General features: G+C 37.7%; 1 protein-coding gene and 2 pseudogenes across 4 annotated transcripts in view; 1 reads left to right on the top strand and 2 right to left on the bottom strand.

Annotated features, from left to right (window-relative positions):
- Positions 1 to 21,915, bottom strand: part of PHTF2 (putative homeodomain transcription factor 2) — a 137,313-nt gene that overhangs the window by 62,221 nt on the left and 53,177 nt on the right. For all 4 annotated transcript variants that reach the window (XM_047844555.1, XM_047844571.1, XM_047844539.1 and 1 more), the window contains exon 3: positions 4,665 to 4,721. In XM_047844555.1, the coding sequence (XP_047700511.1) occupies positions 4,665 to 4,721 (57 nt within the window). The remainder of the gene's footprint in view (positions 1 to 4,664; positions 4,722 to 21,915) is intronic.
- LOC125157649 (60S ribosomal protein L7a-like) lies at positions 2,391 to 3,186 on the top strand (annotated as a pseudogene).
- Positions 5,106 to 5,960, bottom strand: LOC125157657 (diamine acetyltransferase 1-like; annotated as a pseudogene).

Here is a 21,915-nt window from a genome sequence, read left to right as displayed (position 1 = left end):
GTAGATATTTTAAGTTGGAAAAACTTTTAATTGGTTTAGAGTAGACTATATTCAAACAAAATAGCATAGCTTTCAGGTACTAACTATAATTATGGACCACCAAAAGTTTAAATGAACAAAAAAATAAAAACCAAGTTAGTTTAAAATAAAAGATGTTAATATTTTTTATTAAAATTAATAAGATTTTCTAGTTTACTGATCAAACTAGAAAGTAGAAACAACTAAGTATTAGAAATATAATTAATCTCTAAGAATCCAAATAATATATTCTTTATTGAATAAATACTTAAACTCTCATAGTACCTTCCTAAGGTGCAATGACACAAATTATATGAAGTTTTGAATTTTTTTAAATCTGTAAGTACACACAGATAATGTTGAGCCAAAAAGCTTAAAACAGCTGCTTAAATTTAGAAAGTACTTCTGTTCAATGATGCAGACTTCCCATGCATGGAACTATTATAATACTTAGACGCCACCAAAGGACGTAACCATCAGTTTTACTTTCCAGAAATCCTATTTAGTTTTCCCCATCCTGTTTTTCCTCTATAATGACTTTAAATAGCATGGTTCTTTTTATTGAAGCTTTGAAACTCTAGTAAGCACTAAAGCTGTAAGAAATTCCACATTAACTTTTAAATTTGGGTTAAGGTGATCAGAAAATGTAAGTTTTCAGTTATAATTTCTAAAATGTTTAAGAAAAAAATAATCTGCAACTTACAAAAAACTTTGGGAATATCAACTAAAGGTCTCAATTAAAAAAATAAACATTTCCAAAGAATTTACTTTTATGGCTTTCTTTGGTTTCTTTAGTTGCTGCTCACTGCCATGACAGAGAGACAATCGATTACAGAGGACAAACTCAACACATTCCGTACAGTGTTTTCGAAGCACCAAGTGCTTTAAATCAAATATTATATTAATACACAGCAGCTATTTCTCTACCTTCCTTAGAGTAAATGCAAAATTATTTTACACTACAAACAATTTGCCTCCACTAAAATGTTTAGCAAGAATGGAACATTTTAGACTTGTCAACAAATTGGCCCCTTTAATTCAAAATAACAAGAGTAAGTTTTAATACCATTTTTAATTCTTCAATTACAATTACAAAGTACTATCTTTAAAGGGAGACATATTCCAGAAAAAAAGTTATAGTTCTTAGTCTTCTCCAAGTTCATCCTGTCAGTGCACAAAGGAATAAATAAGTAACGCTCCTTTACCCTAACCTCTGCTTAGGCATTAAAATAGTTCTAAAAATGAGGAATGTAGTTATTTGTACTGAGCAGCTTAAGAGGTTTCAAGGCATCTTACTAAACTTGTATGCTGCTCATTACTTGCTTGACTATTCCCACTTTTCCTGATAGTCTTGCCAGACTATTGTGTCATGGATCTCTTACTCTTCACTTATATCTCCCTCTTTACCTATTACATGTTGATGTTTCCCTGTGTTCTATTCTCAGCCTTTTCCCCTCATCATCCAATGGAAATCCCCTCACTCCTATAGCTGTATTATATGATATGTTATATAATACACATTGCATACACATACACATTCCTAGATATACACACATTCATACCAAGGACTCCCAAATCTCTCTCTCAAGTACCACCTGGATATTTCTAAAGCACAATTTTAAATCTGCTCCTCTTGTAGTATTTCCCATCACACTCAGTGCTGCCTAAGCAAAGTTTCTAAAACATAAATTTAATCAGGCAACTTTTTTGGCTTAAAATCCTTCAATGTGTAAAAACAGATAGGGAGGCAAACCATAAGAGAGAACAAACAGGGTTGCTGGCGGGGAGGTAGGTGGGGGGGGGGGGATGGGTTAAATGGATGATAGGCATTAAGGAGGGTACTTGTTGGGATGAGCACTGGGTGGGTGTTATATGTAAATGATGAATCATTAAATTCTACTCTTGAAACCACTATTACACTATGTGTTAACTAACTTGACTTTAAATTAAAAAAAGCAAATACCATATGATTCTACTTACAAATGGAATCTTAAAAAAAAAAAGAATAAAAAAGCAGAATCAGACCTATAAACGCAGAGAACAAACTGATGATTGCTGGGGTGGGGGGGGTGGGGGAAAGGAGTAGGGAGAGTTGGACAAAACAGGTAAAGAGGAAAGGGAGATACAGGCCTCCAGTATGGAATGAGTAAGTCATGGGAATAAAAAGCAGAGCATAAGGAATACAGTCAGTGCTACTGTAACAGCGATGCAATGGGACAGATGGTAGCTATACTTGTGGTGAACATAGCACAATGTATGAATTTGCCAAGTCACTAAAATATGATGCACCTTAAGTTAATGTAACAGTGCATGTCAACTATACTCAAATAAAATTTTTAAAAATCAAAGTAGCACAGCTCCAGCCATCCAAGATGCTGAAAGGAAAAAAGGCTAAGGGGAGGCTAGTTGCCCCCGCCCCCTCCTGCTGTCATGCAGAAGCAGGAGGTCAAGAAGGTGGTCAATCCCCTATGTGAAAAAAGGCCCAAGAATTTTGGCACTGGACAGGATATCCAGACCAAAAGAGACCTCATCTGCTTTGTTAAATGGCCCCGCTACATCCAGCTGCAATGGCAAAGGGCCATTATCTATAAATGTCTAAAAGTGCCTCCCACAATTAACCAGCTCTCCCAGGCCCTCGACCACCAAATAGCTGCTCAACTACTTATACTGCCTGCCCCCACCCCCAACACACAACAGAGACAAAGCAAGAGACTGCTGCCCTAGGCTGAGAAGAAAGCTGCCAGCAAAGGTGATGTCCCCTCTAAGAGGTCGCTTGTCCTTTGAGCTGGGGTTAATACTGTCACCACCTTGGTGGAAAATAAGAAAGCTCAGCCAGTGGTGACTGCAAATCATGTGGATCCCACTGAGCTGGTTGTCGTCCTGCCTGCCCTGTGTCATCAAGAGGGGGGTTCCCTACTGCATCATCAAGGGAAAGGCCAGGCTAGGGTGTCTGGTCCATAGGAAGATCTGCACCACTGTTGCCTTCACACAGGTTAACTGGGAAGACAAAGAAGCTCTGGCTAAGCAGGTGGAAGCTATTAGGACCAGTTACAATGACAGATATGATGATGAGATCCACTATCCTGGGTCCTGGGTCCAAAGGCAGTGGCTCACACTGTCAAGTTAGAAAAGGCAAAGGCTAAAGAATTGGCCACCAAACTGGGCTAAATGTATGCTGCTGAATTTGCTGCACATCAAAGTTATAAAAAGTTCTCTTTTTAAAAATAATAATAAAATAAAATAAAATAAAATCCATCCATGTCTCCCTCACTGTATTCCAGATTATATTCAGACTTGCAGGTAAGGCAGTCAAGCCCCTCCATGATCTGACTCCCATTTTCCTTTCTAGTTTCGTGCCTAACCATTCCAATTTCCTTCTTCCATCCACCCTATTATCAACCAAGCTCCTGAGGATTCCTCAGTCAGTCATGTTCCTTCCTTCTTGCATATTTATTTTCATATGCTCTCCATTCTGTCTGGAATGTTTTCCTCATTGTCCCTAACGTCTGTCAAACTCAGCTCATGAGTCACTTCCTCTATGCAGTCTTTCTCCCTGGGGATGCCTCCCCCTGCACTCCCCATCACAGACCTACCCCTCCCTTGCCTAACTGAACTGATCACATTTGTAATTATGTATCTTACTACAAAAATAAAATCCATTCCATCTTTTTGTCCCCATGATTTAATCCTATATTTAACATACTAGATGTTTACACCAACTTTAATTCTTCATGAAAAGTTTAAAGATTAAAAATGACCCATGGCAAAGAACCTTGCCCTTTATCATAGATGACTGAATTGTCTAAACACTGAGATTTTTTTTAAGTAACTATTAAAACTGGTTTCCAGTCTAATATACATCTTTCTATACAAGATAAAAAATGTCAAGCAGCTAAAGTAACATTCTCTGGGCTCAGATTAAATTTAGCTCGTGCAGGAACACACAGATTAGTATTATCTATGCAAATGAAAAATATAAATATTATCAAAAAAGAGCAACTGCTGAGAAACAGAATAAATTTGGTTAAAAAATAGTTTTCATGCTAGCAAGGAGCCTATGACAATGTCTTATCAGCATAAGTGATTACATGAAAACCACCTAACACAAAAACACTTTAATTAATGCTTTATTTTCCTAAGTTCTTTTAAAAAATGACCAACTTTTCAGCGAAACTATTTGCGTCCAAGTCATTCTTGTTAGTAGCACCAAAAGCAGATCTCAATGAAGCAGAGCGGCATTTGACAGGATCACTCAGGCGGGAAAAGTCCTGAAACACTTACCAGTTTAATAAACTGTACAGAGCAATGACAGCATCAAAAGGGAGGAAAAGCAAACTAGAAGTATAAGGTGACAAGTGAAAGGGGAAGACAGACAGCTGATAAAAAAATAATCATAAGAAATTAAATTTTAAAAGAACAGAAAGATGCTAAAAAGCAAAAACAATAAATAAATAAATCATCAGAGGTAAAGACACATGATTATGCCAGCATAAGAGTATACCTCTTTATTTAAAACTTTGGAGTTTATCTCGTTATTTAAAAGTACTTTAATTAAAAGTATATGGAGAGATATAAATTAAAATGTGGTTAATAATCAACTTATAGAACTATGTTTTAGAATATACAAAATGAAATAAACTTGTTACCTTGATTTCTCTTTGCTCAACAGATTTTTCCCATATTTGTTGATCATATGCTCCAATCTATGAAAATAAATAAAATATGAAACTGCATTAAATGCCATCGTTGGTACTCATCCAATAGGTAGAATGACTCTGTTTGCATTACAAGCAACTCAGCATTCATTCAGCACAGATGAGATTCAGCTTTGTCTCAGACTTCTGCAATCAATACTGTACTCAGTGCCTCTCAAAGTATGGTTTCAGGACCAGCAGTTTTAGCACCACCTGGGAACTTGTTGGAAATGCAAAGTCTCTGGACTCATCCCACAGTTGCTGAATCAGTAATATGACTAATAGCACCCAACACTCTGTGTTTTAAAAACTCCTCTAGATGACTCAGACACACTACTAAAGTTTGAGAACCACTACTCTAGGGAACCTTTTTATGTTTTTATTTTTAAATCAAAGGGGAGTTTATTAAAAAAGAATTAAAACAGAAACTCTTAAGTACCAGTGTGTACATTGTACACACTTAAATGACCCACAAGAATGAAGTTTTTTTCATATACATCAAGATCACACCACCTTGCTGTTTATCAAAAGATGTTCAAGAAGACTCCAAACGGCATACAAGACTACCATCTTAAACAGACTGCATTTCAAACATGCAAACCTGCCACTGGTAATAAAGCTTTGGAATGGGTGTTCATTCTATTATTTGACCACAAACAGGATAGAAAGCAAGATCATTGAGAATTTAATCTAAAATAGAATGGAAGCTGTCATTTTCTGCACCAGCATTCCTCACTCCTCTCCTGCCATTTTTAGCAAATACTCTTTGTGTATCTTGAAGGGTCTCCATCCCTCTTTGCTGTACAGATGAGAAGCACCTCTTCTTTTGTAGAAATTGATAGATGGTTCATTCCATTCTGCTACCAAGAAGTGCATGCTGCTGCAGCGACATTTCATTGCAACCTGGCTTAGGTTCTTCAGAATCTGTGATCCTATGCCAAAGCCTCTGTAATCACTCATTATGAATAAGTCCTTAAGATACAACAGTGTGCCAATCCGCAGGTCATACGTAAACTAGTACATGGCAACACCAACAACGCTGCGTCCTTCCAGAAGCCGGTGCTCCTTGGGCACTTCTGCAACCAGGCAGTGGTAGAAAGGGTGCTCTCCGAAACCATCCTCTAATAGATCTTTTTCAGTTAATGCCACTTGCTCTTCCATATATTCTTATTTGACCAGTTCCTTGATCAGCCGCAGGATGTCACTGCAGTGGGTGGCAGGGGCTGGGCAGATGACGAATTTAGCCATTCTTGTCTTTTGCTTTTCTTCCTTTTATGGACCAGGCCCCTGTACTTGAACAGCAGGAGGAGGTGGTTCCTCATTCGTCTCCCAGGAGCGCCCCTTTCTCAGTCAGGCTGGCACCATGACCCGGCGAATCTCTGCAAGCGACGGAAAAGCTTCACCAGACTGAGACTAGCGCGGCACTGGGAATCTTCATTTTAAATAAACAATAATTGCTACAGCTCTGGTACCTTCAAGAAAAAACTACCAATAATAAATTCTTTTTTTTTTTATAATTTTTTTTTCTTAACATTTATTTATTTTTGAGACAGAGAGAGACAGAGCATGAATGGGGGAGGGGCAGAGAGAGAGGGAGACACAGAATCTGAAGCAGGCTCCAGGCTCTGAGCCATCAGCCCAGAGCCCGACGCGGGGCTCGAACTCACGGACCGTGAGATCGTGACCCGGGCTGAAGTCGGACACTTAACCGACTGAGCCACCCAGGCGCCCCAATAATAAATTCTTTATGGAGTTATTTTTAAAGAACAAAATGTCAATGTTTTATAGAATTAAAAATTCATAAACATGTAGATCACAAAAACCATGTGGGTTACGGTTTAAACTGAAAAATAAAGTCTTGAAAGCAATTGAAGACACAGGGTAAACATCAAGTAGTAGAATTCCTTTTAGCTTCTATGCCCATCATTCTCAGATGCTGGAAAGTTCTCTGAAGTACACCTTCAGCGGGGCAGCATGAAGAAACCACTCTTATGGTCCATCTCAGTATTAAGAAACTAAATACTAAGAAACTAAGTTTCCCCTTAGTTCCCAATATCCAACAGGACACTGAAATGGGTCAATAACTTATAGTTTTAACTAAGGATTTTCACTTTTAGCATTAATTGAAAATTAGAATCCTGAGAAATTAAAACTATTTCAAATAATTACAATTAAGAGACGAAATGGACACCAGAAACAGGCAGAGATATTATGAGGAAATTCAGGAGAGAGCACTTTCTGACTCACAACATCATTCTACCTAAAAGTCCTCTTATTTACACATTAAAAAAAAATCTTGTTTCAAGGGGTGCCTGGGTGGCTCAGTCAGTTAAGTGTCTCACTCTTGATTTTGGCTCAGATCATGATCTCACATTTTGTGGGATACAGCCCCACATCAGACTCTGTGCTGATGGGGTGGAGCCTGATTGAGATGTTCTCTCTCCCTCTCTCTCTCTGCCCCTCAACCTTCTCGCACGCACACATGCGCACGCTTTCTCTCTGTCTCTCAAAACAAATAAACACTCAAATAAAAATCTTGTTTCAAGGAATGAGAAATCGAGAATACAGGAACGGTTTAAAGACAGACATGAAGGAGGTAGAATAAAATGATTACATGATTCTGTAAGAGCCCTTCATTTTGATTATTCTCTCTCAGACATTATCTTATTCATACTAATTTCTCTGGTCCTTTAAATCCTTTTCTCTTTTTCACTGCTTTCCTGTGACTCCTTTCTTATTTTTAAAATCACTGTGTGATATAATATACCCTGAAAATTAAAATCTTAGAACACCTAGACCAAGCCACATGGGCTGAACAACTCACTTATATGTAACCGAATCTGCCATGAGTGTCTCTAAAGCAGGGTAGATAATCAGTAACCAACTGGTTGGACTTAGTGGCAGAGCTGACCTGAAGTGACTAGATGTCCTTTACCCTCTTAAATTCTGAATTCAATCAAACAATCATCTTCTTTAAAATCAGAAGAGGTAAGTATGGGGACATAGATTCCACAAGAGTAATTCTGCTCTAACTTGATAATTCAGAATGACTGGGATTAATTTAATCAAAACTTACCTTTAAAATGTGTAACTATTTCAATGGTACTGTATATTTTTTAGTGAAACAATAACCAAAACTAATAAGGAATAGGCACTAATTTGTTTTAATGATTATATTGGCAGTATTTGTTTGCATGTACAAAAGAATGTACTAAATTCTAAAGAGAATTTTAAAAAGAACTATATTTTTTATTTCAAGATGACTCAAGAATATGGACATGGAATCAGGAATATAAAATAATGTATGTGCAAAAGACCAAATCAGAAATACATGTTAATTGTTGGCCTACCTAGGTTTGATACAATCCCAGTACAGTACTCAGTAGCTCCAGGCTTAAAAAGGTTAGGAAAGTCTAATAAATCTTGAGGTGAAGCAGTGGCTAAAAGGAGAAAAGCTTTTTGAAGGCTGAGGTACTTGTAAATAGCATCATGTAACCCTAAAAAAAGGGCAGTGGTGGTGAGGGATGTTCCTATAAAAAGGATATATATTCCTATAAAGAGGATAAAGATGGCTTATTTTACTGGGGAGTCCATTTTTCCCCCAAAGATTTAATGGGTTAGAGGAAGAACAACTTTTACTGTAACAGAATGTGGGATCTTAAAACAAAAAACAAAAAACAAAAAAAACTAGAGAAGCATCACTTTCAATTACAAGCAATTAAATGTCTCTCCAAGTGGAAACATCAGTTTTCCTTTGCAGCAGACATTTTTTGTTTTAAAAAATACCACCAGAATGGACCCTTTAGTTACATAAGCAAATAGACTACTTCCCTGAAAAAAATTGTGAGGGTGCTGTGAACCTAAATGCAGGTGCTTTAGATGTTCGGGGCTCTGCTTAGTGATGCATATGCCATTAACAAATTACTCTTAAATAGACATTCAGACTTAATTGCGTCTGAAAATTGCTTGGTTTTTTGGGATATGTGTGTAGCACATCAGAAGTATCGTGAAATAAGGGTGGTGACAGGATACCAGAAGGGCAGGGAAGGAATTCTCAAGACCCCTTCTGGTCTAAAGCCTCATTTAATTCCACGCTGCAATCTGTCACGATAAATCAGAACCCCAGTGGCTGAGTTCAAGCTTTTCCCCTGAAAAAAACATGATCTTATGGTCAATCATCACAGAGCAAGAAAAGAAGTGAAACTCAGACTGAAAAACAGAAGAACCATCTTCTCAAGACTTAGGGTCAGGGATGAAGAATAAGCTGCAGAGCTATGCTAACAAAATTAAAAAACAAATAATTCAATACACTTTCCAAAGGTTCTATTCTACACGCAAACACTTGGCAGACTTGACTAAGTCACCTAACCTTAATAACTGTTGTTGTTGTTGTTTTTGTATTTCTTCTACATAAAATTAAGTCACAAAGCTGAGTTCAATTATAGTTCTCTGCAAGAGATCAGGACAAAAAAATTACATTATTTTTTAAATGCCATACAAAAAGTTAAAGGAATCTCAGCAGTAGCATTTGTCCAACAGAAAAGAAATTTAATCAGATAATATGTTCTTAAAAAAAAAAAAGATAATATGTTTTCCCACCGAGAAAAGAATGTTATGTAATATTTTGGCTACTTCCAAATTTCAGTTACTTCCTCTCTGTTCTCCCCTGCCCTCCACTGTTTGGATGTTTAGAAAAGTGCCCCATATTCTATGGAAACAAAGGGATATACATACAAATAATGCTTTGTTGGTAAACAGACCAACCTTCTGTAAGGTACCTTACAAAATACCAACGTAATTAATGTATGAGTAGTTATATGGCTTTCAAACCATATTCTTCATAACTGACCATCTATTTCAAGGAGGAAAAAACACTTTCTCTCGAATTATGAGAGACTACTTTGAAATCCTGATTTACATTTGATGTGCAGGCAACCATTTTGTACACGTTAAGAAAGTTCATTATCTGCTGCAATTTTATTAACACTCTGGTTATTACTCCCACAGATTCCATGAACACCTAAGCCTCCGGTGTACTCTTACCCAACCAGAGCTGACCTACAGTTAGCTTTTTTTTCACCTGGTTCCAGACCAAACACTTTGCCCTCTACAAATCATTCTGTATCTGTAACATTCTATATCTGTAACATTCTGTATCTGTAACAACAGGTCTGGCAATCCTGTATTGATTTGTTACAATACTTCCCATGACAGTAAGGGGAACTCTAAACTTTCTTCCTACAGGCTTTAATTCCTAATTACTGTGAGCATTACCTCTCCTGGCAGAACATATAGCTAACCACTCCAATTACTAAGATTGGAGTCATAAGATGCAAATGTCTTCATTTCCTGTCTTCTCCATCTCTAGTATCCGTGTTCTCATCTATTACTTCTAGTATTATTTTCTTTCCTCCTATTTTGATAAATAAACTTTGAGCCTTTACAGAGGTTGACTGATTAAAAAAAGAAGAAATTGAGATACTACAGTAATATCAAGTGAATTAAAATTGAATCAAATGAATACTATAGATACTTTCTGACCTACAGAAGACTATCATAAAACAAAAATGTAGGGTGCCTGGGTGGCTCAGTCAGTTAAGCGTCTGACTTCAATTCAGGTCATGATCTCACGGTTTGCGGGTTCAAGCCCTGCGTTGGGCTCTGTGCTGACAGCTCAGAGCCTGGAGCCTACTTTGGATTCTGAATCTCCCTCTCTCTCTCCCCCTCCCCTGCTCATGTTCTCTCTCTGTCTCTCAAAAATAAATAAATGTTAAAAAAAATTTAAAAAGAAAATAAAAAGAAAATGTACATGTTATAAATCTGAAACTAATGTGGCTAATGTTACATTAAGTATATCCTTAAATATATATAGTAGATATTTAGAAAGATACATGAAAGCCATTATTAATAGAGATGATCTAAAAGAAGTATAGGAGAATACTTTTACTTTTTTCTTTACATCATATTCCCCCTCATAATAGATATGTACTACTTTTGTAAAGTAAGATTCTAACCCAAAGTAATTTGAAGTAACTGTCTAAGAAATTAATGTTTCTATCACTAAATAGTATGTTTACAGGGAATCACCTACCTCTGCCTATCATCAATCTAATTTTTTATCTTCCTGTACACTGAAACAAAACAAAATGGAGAAGGGGAAAACGAGGGTAGGACAATGAGGGGAAGTCAGGGATAGACAGGGATAAGGAAGGGGAGGATTGGTGGGTGGAGAAAAAGAGTATCTTTGTCTAGGTGTCTGCCAGAATCAGCTCTGGCTTCTAAGGGAAAAAAAATTGTAATGAATATGATGGTATCAAGAGTACAAATGTTAAAACCTAGATGATGATGAAATGGGAAACACACATCACTAAGGAATTCTAGAAAAGAAATGTTTGAAAAACAATTTGAAAAGCTACTCTTAGGTGATCTGATTACCCCTTAGGTCATCACATTCAGAATGGCAGTGGCTCAAATATCAAGAGACTAAAGAGAAGGTGTCTTGCTTCAAAAAGGTAGTTACCAATAGTTTAATTAGAATAAGTGCTTAGATAAAAGATTTAGAGTTAACAAATAGACATAAGCAGGGCAAATGGAGGCCCAGATTTGCACACATATTTTAAGCACCTCCTTTCCTTAGAAAATGAACACATACACCTTAATACTATATATCAAAGTCCTACTTTTTCCTACTTCTATCATGCTCAGTTTCGGTTTTTGGAATCTCCTTTCAGAAACTCTGAAAAGCAACCTATTAATTCTCACAAACATCAAATTTAATTCAAAAAGTTAACACAGAACCCAAATCCCTTCTGAGTTTGGTCCACTCAATAAACTTAATCAGAGGCCAATCATGTGCCAGGACAAATGAACCTTTGATAGCAAAAGTGTGTATGTGTGTGTGTGTGTGTGTGTGCATTTTAATATATGAAATTTATTGTCAAATTGGTTTCCATACAACACCCAGTGCTCATCCCAAAAGAAGCCCTCCTCAATGCCCATCACCTACCCTTCCCTCCCTCTCACCCCCCCATCAACCCTCAGTTTGTTTTTTTTTAATTTTTTTTTAACATTTATTTATTTTTGAGACAGAGAGAGACAGAGTATGAATGGGGGAGGGGCAGAGAGAGAGAGAGACACAGAATCAGAAGCAGGCTCCAGGCTCTGAGCCATCAGCCCAGAGCCTGACGCGGGGCTCGAACTCACGGACCGCGAGATCGTGACCTGAGCTGAAGTCGGACACTCAACCGACTGAGCCACCCAGGTGCCCCTGTTCTCAGTTTTTAAGAGTCTCTTATGCTTTGGCTCTCTCCCACTCTAACCTCATTTTTTTCCCCTTCCCCTCCCCCATGGGTTTCTGTTAAGTTTCTCAGGATCCACATAAGAGTGACAACATATGGTATCTGTCTTTCTCTGTATGGCTTATTTTACTTAGCATCACACTCTCCAGTTCCATCCACGTTGCTACAAAGGGCCATATTTCATTCTTTCTCATTGCCACGTAGTATTCCATTGTGTGTGTGTGTGTGTGTGTGTGTGTGTGTGTGTGTTAAGAACATGACAAGGATACCCTCAGGGCAAGAAGCTAAAGAATCTCTTGAGACCACTTCTCAAAAAGAAAATAAAAGGAAAGATGCCTGTGACCTTCGTGATTCTTTTCATCTCTATACTGATAGTAAATATATTCTAGTTTATTCTGTGACTATATTTTTGTACATATATCATCAACTAGAAGACCCAAATAGGTAAAGGTCATGTTGCTTTTATACCTACAAGTCTCATATTTTAATAGGGATTTATTTTTTTTTTAATGTTTACTTATTTAGAGAGAGAGAGAGAGAGAGAGAGAGAGAGAGAGAGGAAGAGAGAGAGCAGGGGAGGGGGAGAGAGAGAGAAGAGAAGAGGAGAGGAGAGGAGAGGAGAGGAGAGGAGAGGAGAAAAGAGAAGAGAAGAGAAGAGAAAAGAGAAGAGAAGAGAAGAGAAGAGAAGAGAAGAGAAGAGAAGAGAATCCCAAGCAGACTCCTTGCCATGAGCATGGAGCCTGACCCAGGACTTGATCTAACAAACCATGAGATCATGACCTAAACTGAAATCAAGAGTCAGACACTTAACCAGCTGAGCTATTCAGGGGCCCCAATAGTGATTTAAATAGCTACACAACCAAAGATCATTTTTACCTTTGAGTCTTTTTTTTTTTTTTAATAAAAACAAAAGTTATCAATCAGAAAATACCCTTTGTTATATTTGGAGTGTTTGTGTTTAATCCTTTGTTCTCTCACTGCTTTAGCTGACTGACTTTTAATGTTTGCTGACAGGAGTAGCAAGGACCCCAGACTGCGCACCAGAAGTGGATTATCATCCTGCCTCCACCATGACAAGTCTTATGGTCTTGGCAAGTTTCTTGACCTCTGAACATCTGTAAAATGGGGACAACAAAACATACTTCACAGAACTAGAATGTAAAAAGATAGTGTCTGGTATATAGTTGGTGCTCCTTAAACATTAGTTCTTTCCTTTCTTGGTAAATCAATTTCTCTAGGCTTCAATATCTCATTTTTAAATTGATAAAGTGGAACTATACTTAAATTAATTTATAACAATATTTATATTCACTAATGAGGATTTGGATGGCCATAATTTTTTAATGTATGAGTATGTGGTGAGAAAAGACTCATTACAACTATGAAAAAAGAAAGAACCAATGAAAGTAGCTATAAATTCCTGGGCAAAAGGAACAAAGAAGAAAGCAGAAATAAGCTGTGGAGATAAATGTCATTTTGACAATTAAAAAGTCAATGTTACACTTTTTAAAGAATTGTTTACAACTTATAAATTAAAACAGGGCTGTCAACACTCACGATCTAATCTGCCCAGTTATCTGAACTATATATAACTTGCATTTTCACAAATTTGGTAAAAAAGAAATTGAAGCATTGAGCAATATAACAAAATTAAAGTTACTATGGACATTCTGAAATTAGACTTAATATTTCTGTTCATATCACTAAACCATACTAACGAAACTATTAGGGCCACTTCCATCAGAATTGTTGATTAACCTTGAGATAAATACATACCTGGTATTAGTAGAAACTGATTTTTTAGACTTCTTATAACTTTTAATTCCAAAGTATAGCTTTCAGGGCTTAATAGGTTTTCACTGTTCTTTGATCATAACTACTGACTTTCAAACAAATTTCTTTACTGAATGCCTGGCAATATCTCTGACTCTTTTTTTTTTTTTTTAATGTTTATTTATTGTTGAGAGAGAGTGCGAGTGGGGGAGGGGCAGAGACAGAGGGAGACACAGAATGCGAAGCAGGCTCCAGGCTTTGAGTTGTCAGCACAGAGCCCAACACAGGGCTCAAACCCAGGAACTGTGAGATTATGACCTGAGCTGAAGTTGGACACTCAACCAACTGAGCCACCCAGACGCCCCTATCTCTGAGTCTTTATAACTGCTCCTGAAGAGCCTTGTTTCTAATCTACTATATTGCACAGCAATTCCCATTACTTCTCCATTTTCATGCTCTCTTGTTCTATTCTCTTATTTCTTCACAATGTCCTATTTTTTTAATGTTTATTTTTAAGAGAGAGAGAGAGAGAGAGAGAGAGAGAGAGAGCGCGCGCACACATGCCAGTGGGGGAGGGTCAGAGAGAGAGCTGTCAGCACAGAGCCTGATGCAGGGCTCGAACTCACAAAAAGTGAGATTATGAGCTGAACTGAAGTTGGACGTTTAACTGACTGAGCCACCCAGGTGCCCCCACAATGTCCTATTTTAATCAAGATACTGCCCAATGTTTCTGATTGCCCACTGCATGCGTGCACATGCACCGCCCCCCCCCCCCCCAATACCTAGAGAGGTCAGACACTCAGGTGACTTTAATAATGAGGAAATATGAGGAAGTTGAATCATTTAATTACACAATATGAACTATGAATGAGGATGATGTCAGACAAAAAGGTGTGGTCTGAGGATATGGAAAGAGCTAGTAACACTTCCAAATGTAAAACAAGTGCCAAATTTTTTACCAAATCTTTAATTCTTCTGAATCGTTTTCTTAGAGCTCTAAAAAACATGAAAAGCCAAATCACAGAAGTCTTTAAATCCAATCATTAAAATATTTCACCACAATTCTAGTGTTATTTGGGAAAGGGAAGACATGGGTAAGTATTCAGAGTTAAGAAATCTTAATTGGGGAAAGAATTCTAAATCATGGAATAAATATGAATAATTATAAGCAAAGAGTTTCTTTGTAACCTTTGCTTCAACTGTCCTTTATTTCTTCTGCTATTTGTTATTAGCAGAATCATATAATCAATAGTTTAAGTACAGGAAAGAAAAGCTGCTTGAGTAGAAAAGCAAATACAAAAATAAAACTTTTAAAAAGATTAAAATCTTTGGTGGGGGGGAAAATACAACTTTTTAAGAAAGAAAAGAGATTTCTAGAATCCAATCAATTATGAAATAAATTTCTAGGTAGCCTCTGACATTCAGACGTAAACATCAAAGTCTGAAAACACATTCTCATCTGGAGATGCTAGAATCTAGGTAATGAGCAAAGATTCTATTCATTATAATAGTAGTTAAAGCTATTTAAAATCTTCCCACATATTTTGTCAATTTATGCATCCTCTTAAAATCACACCCTTTCCTGCATTCACCCTAAGAATAGTGTATTACAGGCCACATACATATAATCAAATCATGACCAATTTCCTATTGCCTAGGGAAAACCAGTTAATGATATAGTAAAACACTGACTCAAGTTTAGAAAAAATATCTTTAAGAGTGTTCATTAATTCAACAAAAAGAAATGATTATAGTAGAACTTGCCTCGAAGAAGTTACAAATCCAAAGAAAAATACTCAGAGAATTAGTTATAATTCAAAGCAGAATCAAGTAAGTACTATTGTACTATACACGAATGAGAGTCTGAAAAACAGCAGTACTTGTAAGGTAAAATGTACAACAGGAAACTTACGGGATGGGTAACTCAGTTAAGCTTTCAACTCTTGATTTTGGTTCAGGTCATGATCTCACAGCAGGGAGATAGAGCCCTACAACAGATTCCGTGCGGGGTGTGAAGCCTGCTCAAAATGTTCTCTCTCTTTCTCCCTCTCCCATGTTTAAAAAAATTGGGGACAGGGGTGCCTGGGTGGCTCAGTTGGTTAAACATCTGACTCTCAATTTCAACACAAGCCATGATTTCACTCCCCAAGCATGGAGCCTGCTTAGGATTCTCTCTCTCCTCTCTCTCTGCCCCTCACCCTGCTCGCACACTCTCTCTCTCTCTCAAAATAAATAAACATTTAAAAAGGAAATAAAAGAATGGCAAAGAGAAGAAAAAGAATAAAAAAAAAACACTGTGGGGAGCTATAAACCTACTAGGAATTATGGCTAGAGTCAGAGTTGGAAAGGTATAAAATCTGAACTAGAGTTGGGAAGGTATAAAATCCAGAACTCAGGGGGCACCTGGGTGGCTCAGTCAGTTAAGTGTCTGACTTTGGCTCAGGTCATGATCTCATGGTTTGTGAGTTTGAGCCCCGAGTTGGGCGCTATGCTGACAGTTCAGAGCCTGGAGCCTGCTTCAGATTCTATGTCTCCCTCTGTCTCTGCCCCTCCCTTGCCCATGCTTTATCTCTCTCTCTCTCTCTTTCTCTCTCAAAAATAAATATTAAAAAAACAATAAAAATAAAATAAAAATAAAATCCAGAATTCAGCAGCAAAACCTAGGTGTTGGGACAATTTGTGGCTAATAATAATCTAGGGAAACAGAATGGCTTAAGGAGATCAATAACAAAATATTAAGAAAGACAAATATCCAGCTGGGGGGTAGATGTATCAAAGTCAGGTAAGGAGATTTAGAAAAATTAGTCAGGCAAGAAGAAAAGTGGGACAATACACTATAATAAAAGCCAAAAGAGGAAAGAGTTTCAAGAAAGAAGGTAAAATAAGAAGAGCTGAAAATATTGAAATGTTCTGAGGTGGTTAGGCAGTTAAACATGTTCATCTCAAATAATCTTGATCTCATTTAAATAGTAGGCAAAGTCATTAGCCAAGATATGGAAGCTTGGAGTTTGGAAAATGGGGGACAATAAAAAAGGTAAACAGCAATCATTCCTTTTACCACCAAGACTCAACCCTCCAGGATCAGGAGGGGAAGAATTAAACACACACATGCACACCCTGCCACCAAATACCTACAGTATGCCAGGCATGATGCTATCACCTGGCAACACCCCTCAGTAAGTCTTCAAATGGTATAGCATCACTTCCCTTTCCCCATGCCTTTCCTGAACAATTCAGTGTCAACATCATTAGATAGGGCAGAGCCATGGGAGCCCAAAGCAAGGTCTAACACATAGGTGTGGCTAGGTGTGGGGTACCAGCCCAAGTGGGGTGTAGAGCAGGGGCTTTGTGGTGTCAGGGAACTCAGAGCCTGAGCAGGGTCAGGAAGATGACCATATTTTGGGGTTACACAGCACAGACAGGGTGTTAAAACCCATGCAGGGTGAGGAAGATCCTCACTTGGAGAACATCTATCCTAATGTGGGGTGTCAGAGCCCAAGAAAGATAAAGAGGTCTACAATAAAAAGTTTGAATGGGATGAGAAAGGTATCCATATACAGAATGAGATGGCAGCTACAATGGGAGACTGGTTACATATGTGGAGACTGAGGGCTCAATAGACTGAAAATGTTCACTGTGTTTATTCAGAAATCTCTACCTATAAACCTATTAAAGAAATAAGAGAGGAGCACCTGGGTGGCTCAGTCAGTTGAGCATCTGACTCTTGGTTTCAGCTCAGGTCATGATCTCAGGGTTCGTGAGTTTGAGCCCTACATCAGGCTCAGCGCTGCTGGTGTGGAGCCTGCTTGGGATTCTCCCTGTCTCCCTCTCTGTCTGCCCTTCCCCTGTTCTCTCTCTCTCTCTCTCAAAAATAAATGAATAAACTTAAAAAAAAAAAAACCTTTAAAAAAAAGGAAATAAGAGCTTACTTTTTAAAAATTTTTAAAAATGTTTATTTTTGAGAGAGAGAAGAGACAGAGCACAAGTGGGGGAGGGGCAGTGAAAGAGAGAGAGACAGAATCCAAAGCAAGGTCTCCAAGCTGTCAGCACAGAGCCCGATGTGGGGCTCAAACCCACGAACTGTGAGATCAGGACCTGAGCTGAAGCCAGAGGCTCAGTCAACTGAGACACCCAGGCATCCCAGTAAGAGATTATCTCAACAACGTGAATGCTATATGTAGTCAGGGGAAAGGCTTAAAAAATAAATTATGGCATATTTATACAATAGAATATTACGCTCATTAAAATTATGTTTTAAAGGTTATTCAGGGGCACCTGGGTGGCTCAGTCAATTAAGCATCTGACTATTGATTTTGGCTCAGGCCAGGATTTCACGGTTCGTGAGTTCTCACTGTGCTGACAGTGCGGGGAACCTGCTTGGGATTCTTTCTCTCTCCCTCTCTTTCTGTCCATCCCCCAATCACATGTGTACTCTCTCTTTTGCTCGCTCTCTCTCTCAAAATAAATAAATAAACTTTAAAAAAGTAAAAGGATATTCAGTAATGTGAGAAAATACTTTTGGTATGTTACATGAAAACAGGATAATAGAAAAACTAGATACAATATGATCTTAATATTGTTGGGGGAAATTTCACAAGGTTAACAGTAGGGCAATTGTGTGATTTTACTATATTTACCTGCATTTTCCAATTTTCCTATGATAGACATGTATAACTTTTAAATCATAATAAAACCTCATTTAAAAACATCAAGAGAAAATGAAAGCTAATCACAGTAATAACAACTGTTAGGCACTGGACTAGATGCTCTTGAACACATTTTCTCATGGAAAAATACTGTTAAGAAGGGCAAGTTGTTAAGAAAGCAATTGCCACTGCACAAAATCAATTTAATTAAGTCTCACTATGAAAATAAATAAGGTTTTTCCTATGAGTTACAGAATGGAAATTTCAGCTAATAAGTTCTACCTTAATAAAAAAAGAAAAAGTTTAAAAAAAAAGTTATACCTTACCAATAAAACTGTCAAAGTTGAGTACTATAAAAGGGCAGACAGATACCAATATCCTAGCTAGGATATAAGGGGGAAAAATGGGTTAAAGAACCAAAATGCTAAAATATATAGTACCCCAGAAAACAACATTCCATAAGGGACTCTTGTGGCAGAAGGGTAACTTAAATTGCATTAGGTGGTGAGGGAAGGAATTCAAATGGTTCACACAGGAAAGGGAGGCAATGGAGGGAAGGGAGCCCAATAAACGGCTACATGGTAGAACTGGGAGAACTCCAAGTTCTGGGAGCCAAGGAGAGAAGGCCATCATCAGCTTTTTGGCCTCTATAGCAACCAGCAGGGACTGGCCATGGACTGTCTCATCTGACTCCTGTTCTCTGTTCCCCCTCAGTTCTCAAGAGATTAAAAACATTAACCCTCAGAGCTAGTGAGATTTACTAGACACAGTGCAGATTTCAGGGGTCCCTCAATGGTCCTCAAATGCCGAGCCCCATGTTTAATAAGAAACTAATTCTTTAAGATTAAAAAAAGCAAGTACTTAGTTGATTCAATACCTATCTCTCATGTATACTTAAGTAAAATCATTAAATCACTAAGCGTAAAGAACTAAGAACCTGCTATACTGTGTGTGAGGGGCACTCTCCAGGACCAGGTCACTGTTATTTGATCCTGCAAGAAACCCTTCTCCATGGTGATCCAAAGCTAGAGAGCTGACCCAAGCTGAGCCAATCAGGTTCTCTCCCCATTCAAACGTCAGATCATCAAGAGAAACACTTGGATGGCTAATAGAGGAGAATAAAATTAAACAACAAAGTCCTACAGACAAGTTTCTAGAAATTCTGCTGCTAAGGGGCCCAACATAGGGCTGGTTTGCCTTTCTTTCCCAGGTGTTGGCTGTTGCTGTTGGCGTAGTTTACATGCGTAGTGAAAAGTAGAAGCAGAACACAGTGGTGTTTTTTCCTGGCCCAACTTTAATGAGAACATTGCTGTTAATGCAAACCAACACCACTCTGCATAATTTACAAAGATTGTTTATTTTCCAACTTGCTGGTACATGGCAGTACATTCTCAGTGGATTTATTAATCAAGGTACTGCCCAATTAATAACCTTTCCCAAGAAGTCATCTTGGCAAAGACCATTTAACTTCTGCTTTTCTACTTAACCAAACCTTGCATCATGAATTGTGCAGACCCTGCTAATGACAGAAAAAAAGATCATCACTGGTTTTTATATTAATCACATGAAATAATTCAAATATGCCTTACTTCATCAATTAAGCAGAGGGTCAAGACACATTATCCAGGGTAAATACTAAAGTTCTATTTAACAAACTTGTAACATATCTCCCCAGGTTTTAAACCTTTTATATAGACAAACCCTTAAAGTTTAATTTAATTAATAATTATCTGGGCTTTTCATTAAGTGTTATCTCAACAATTTGTTTATTAAATAAAAATGTAATTTTATTAAAAATAGTTAAAATAATTATTAAAATGATTTAAAATGGCTTTTTAAAAGCTATTTACTACTTAAAACAAACAGGTTAGTTAAAAACAAATAAGGTTTCAGTTCTTTAGCTTCTAAATCATTGAAACACAGTAGAAGACCAAATAACAAACTTTATTCTCTCTTGATTTTACCACTAACAGCGCTGTTCATATTTACATGTCAAACCTAAGGGGAAAAAAACTTCAAAAAGACATGAACTTCATCCTCCCACCTAGTCCAAGAAAGGGCTTTCACTGACAACAAAGGTCACAATTCTCTTAGCCAAATATGCATTTATAAAAATTAATTTACTCAGTTAAATAATAATGACCAAAACCAAGCTAGTCAGTGTATGTACAAGTGTAATGCCTATTTCATGGGGTTGCTGTGATGACTAAATGCATGTAAAGACTTAGGAAAGTGTGCAGCACACAGTAAGTGTTCAATAAATACCACCTGTTGTTATTCAACCAGCACAACAACCATGACAGAGGAAGCTCTGGGCCAACTACTTTACTTACACAATGTCATTCGATTCTCATAACAATCCTTGAAATAGTGTTCCAATTTTTTTTTTAACGTTTATTTTATTTTTGAGACAGAGAGAGACATAGCATGAACGGGGGAGGGTCAGAGAGAGAGGGAGACACAGAATCTGAAGCAGGCTCCAGGCTCTGAGCTGTCAGCACAGAGCCCGACGCGGGGCTTGAACTCACGGAATGAGAGATCATGACCTGAGCCGAAGTCGGCCGCTTAACCAACTGAGCCACCCAGGCGCCCCAGATAGTGTTCCAATTTTAAAGAAAGCTGAACAGAGATAGAGAAGTTCTATAACTTGCCCAAAGTCACAAAGACAGCAAATGACCAAACCAGATTCAAACAAAAGATGCGCTGGCTCCAAGGGCCTTATTTTTTGTTTTGTTTTGTTTTCCTGATTTATTTTTAAGTTATAAGACTCACAGTGTATCCGTGTGTGGTACAAATACAAATTGAGTCAACATAATGTTTACTTCAAAAGCTCTCAGATATTGTGCTAGAACTTTCTTACAAACTATTCATAAGTCAACATTTTCACTCCAATTTTAAAGATAAAAAAATTGAGTCTCAGAGAGATTGAAACAACTTGCCCGGGGCGCCTGGGTGGCTCAGTCGGTTAAGCGGCCGACTTCGGCTCAGGTCATGATCTCACGGTCCGTGGGTTCAAGCCCCGCGTCGGGCTCTGTGCTGACAGCTCAGAGCCTGGAGCCTGTTTCCGATTCTGTGTCTCCCTCTCTCTGTGACCCTCCCCCATTCATGCTCTGTCTCTCTCTGTCTCAAAAATAAATAAACGTTAAAAAAAAAAATTAAAAAAAAAAAGAAACAACTTGCCCATGGTCGGACAGCTTTTAAGACATAGAATTTGGACCCCATCTACAGACACAGTTGCCCATTGGCTGGCTGGCCATTACGTAGTCTTACCTTCCTAAGATAAATCTTAATTGTCTTTTCTCAAAAAAATAGCAGTCTGTAGAAACTGCTATGCCTTAATAGCAGAAACCATCTCAAACATTTTTTTAGAAAAGAATTAAGTAAATATATCACCTATTTCAGACATATCCATCCTTCGACTTGCCAAGACTTGTTTTTTTAATAACCACACACCCAAGAACAGCTATCACTTTTTCTTTGTATTCA

The sequence above is a fragment of the Prionailurus viverrinus genome, chromosome A2 (assembly GCF_022837055.1).
Source record: "Prionailurus viverrinus isolate Anna chromosome A2, UM_Priviv_1.0, whole genome shotgun sequence".
Taxonomy (NCBI): Eukaryota; Metazoa; Chordata; class Mammalia; order Carnivora; family Felidae; genus Prionailurus; species Prionailurus viverrinus.
This window is presented reverse-complemented; position numbering and strand designations above follow the sequence as displayed.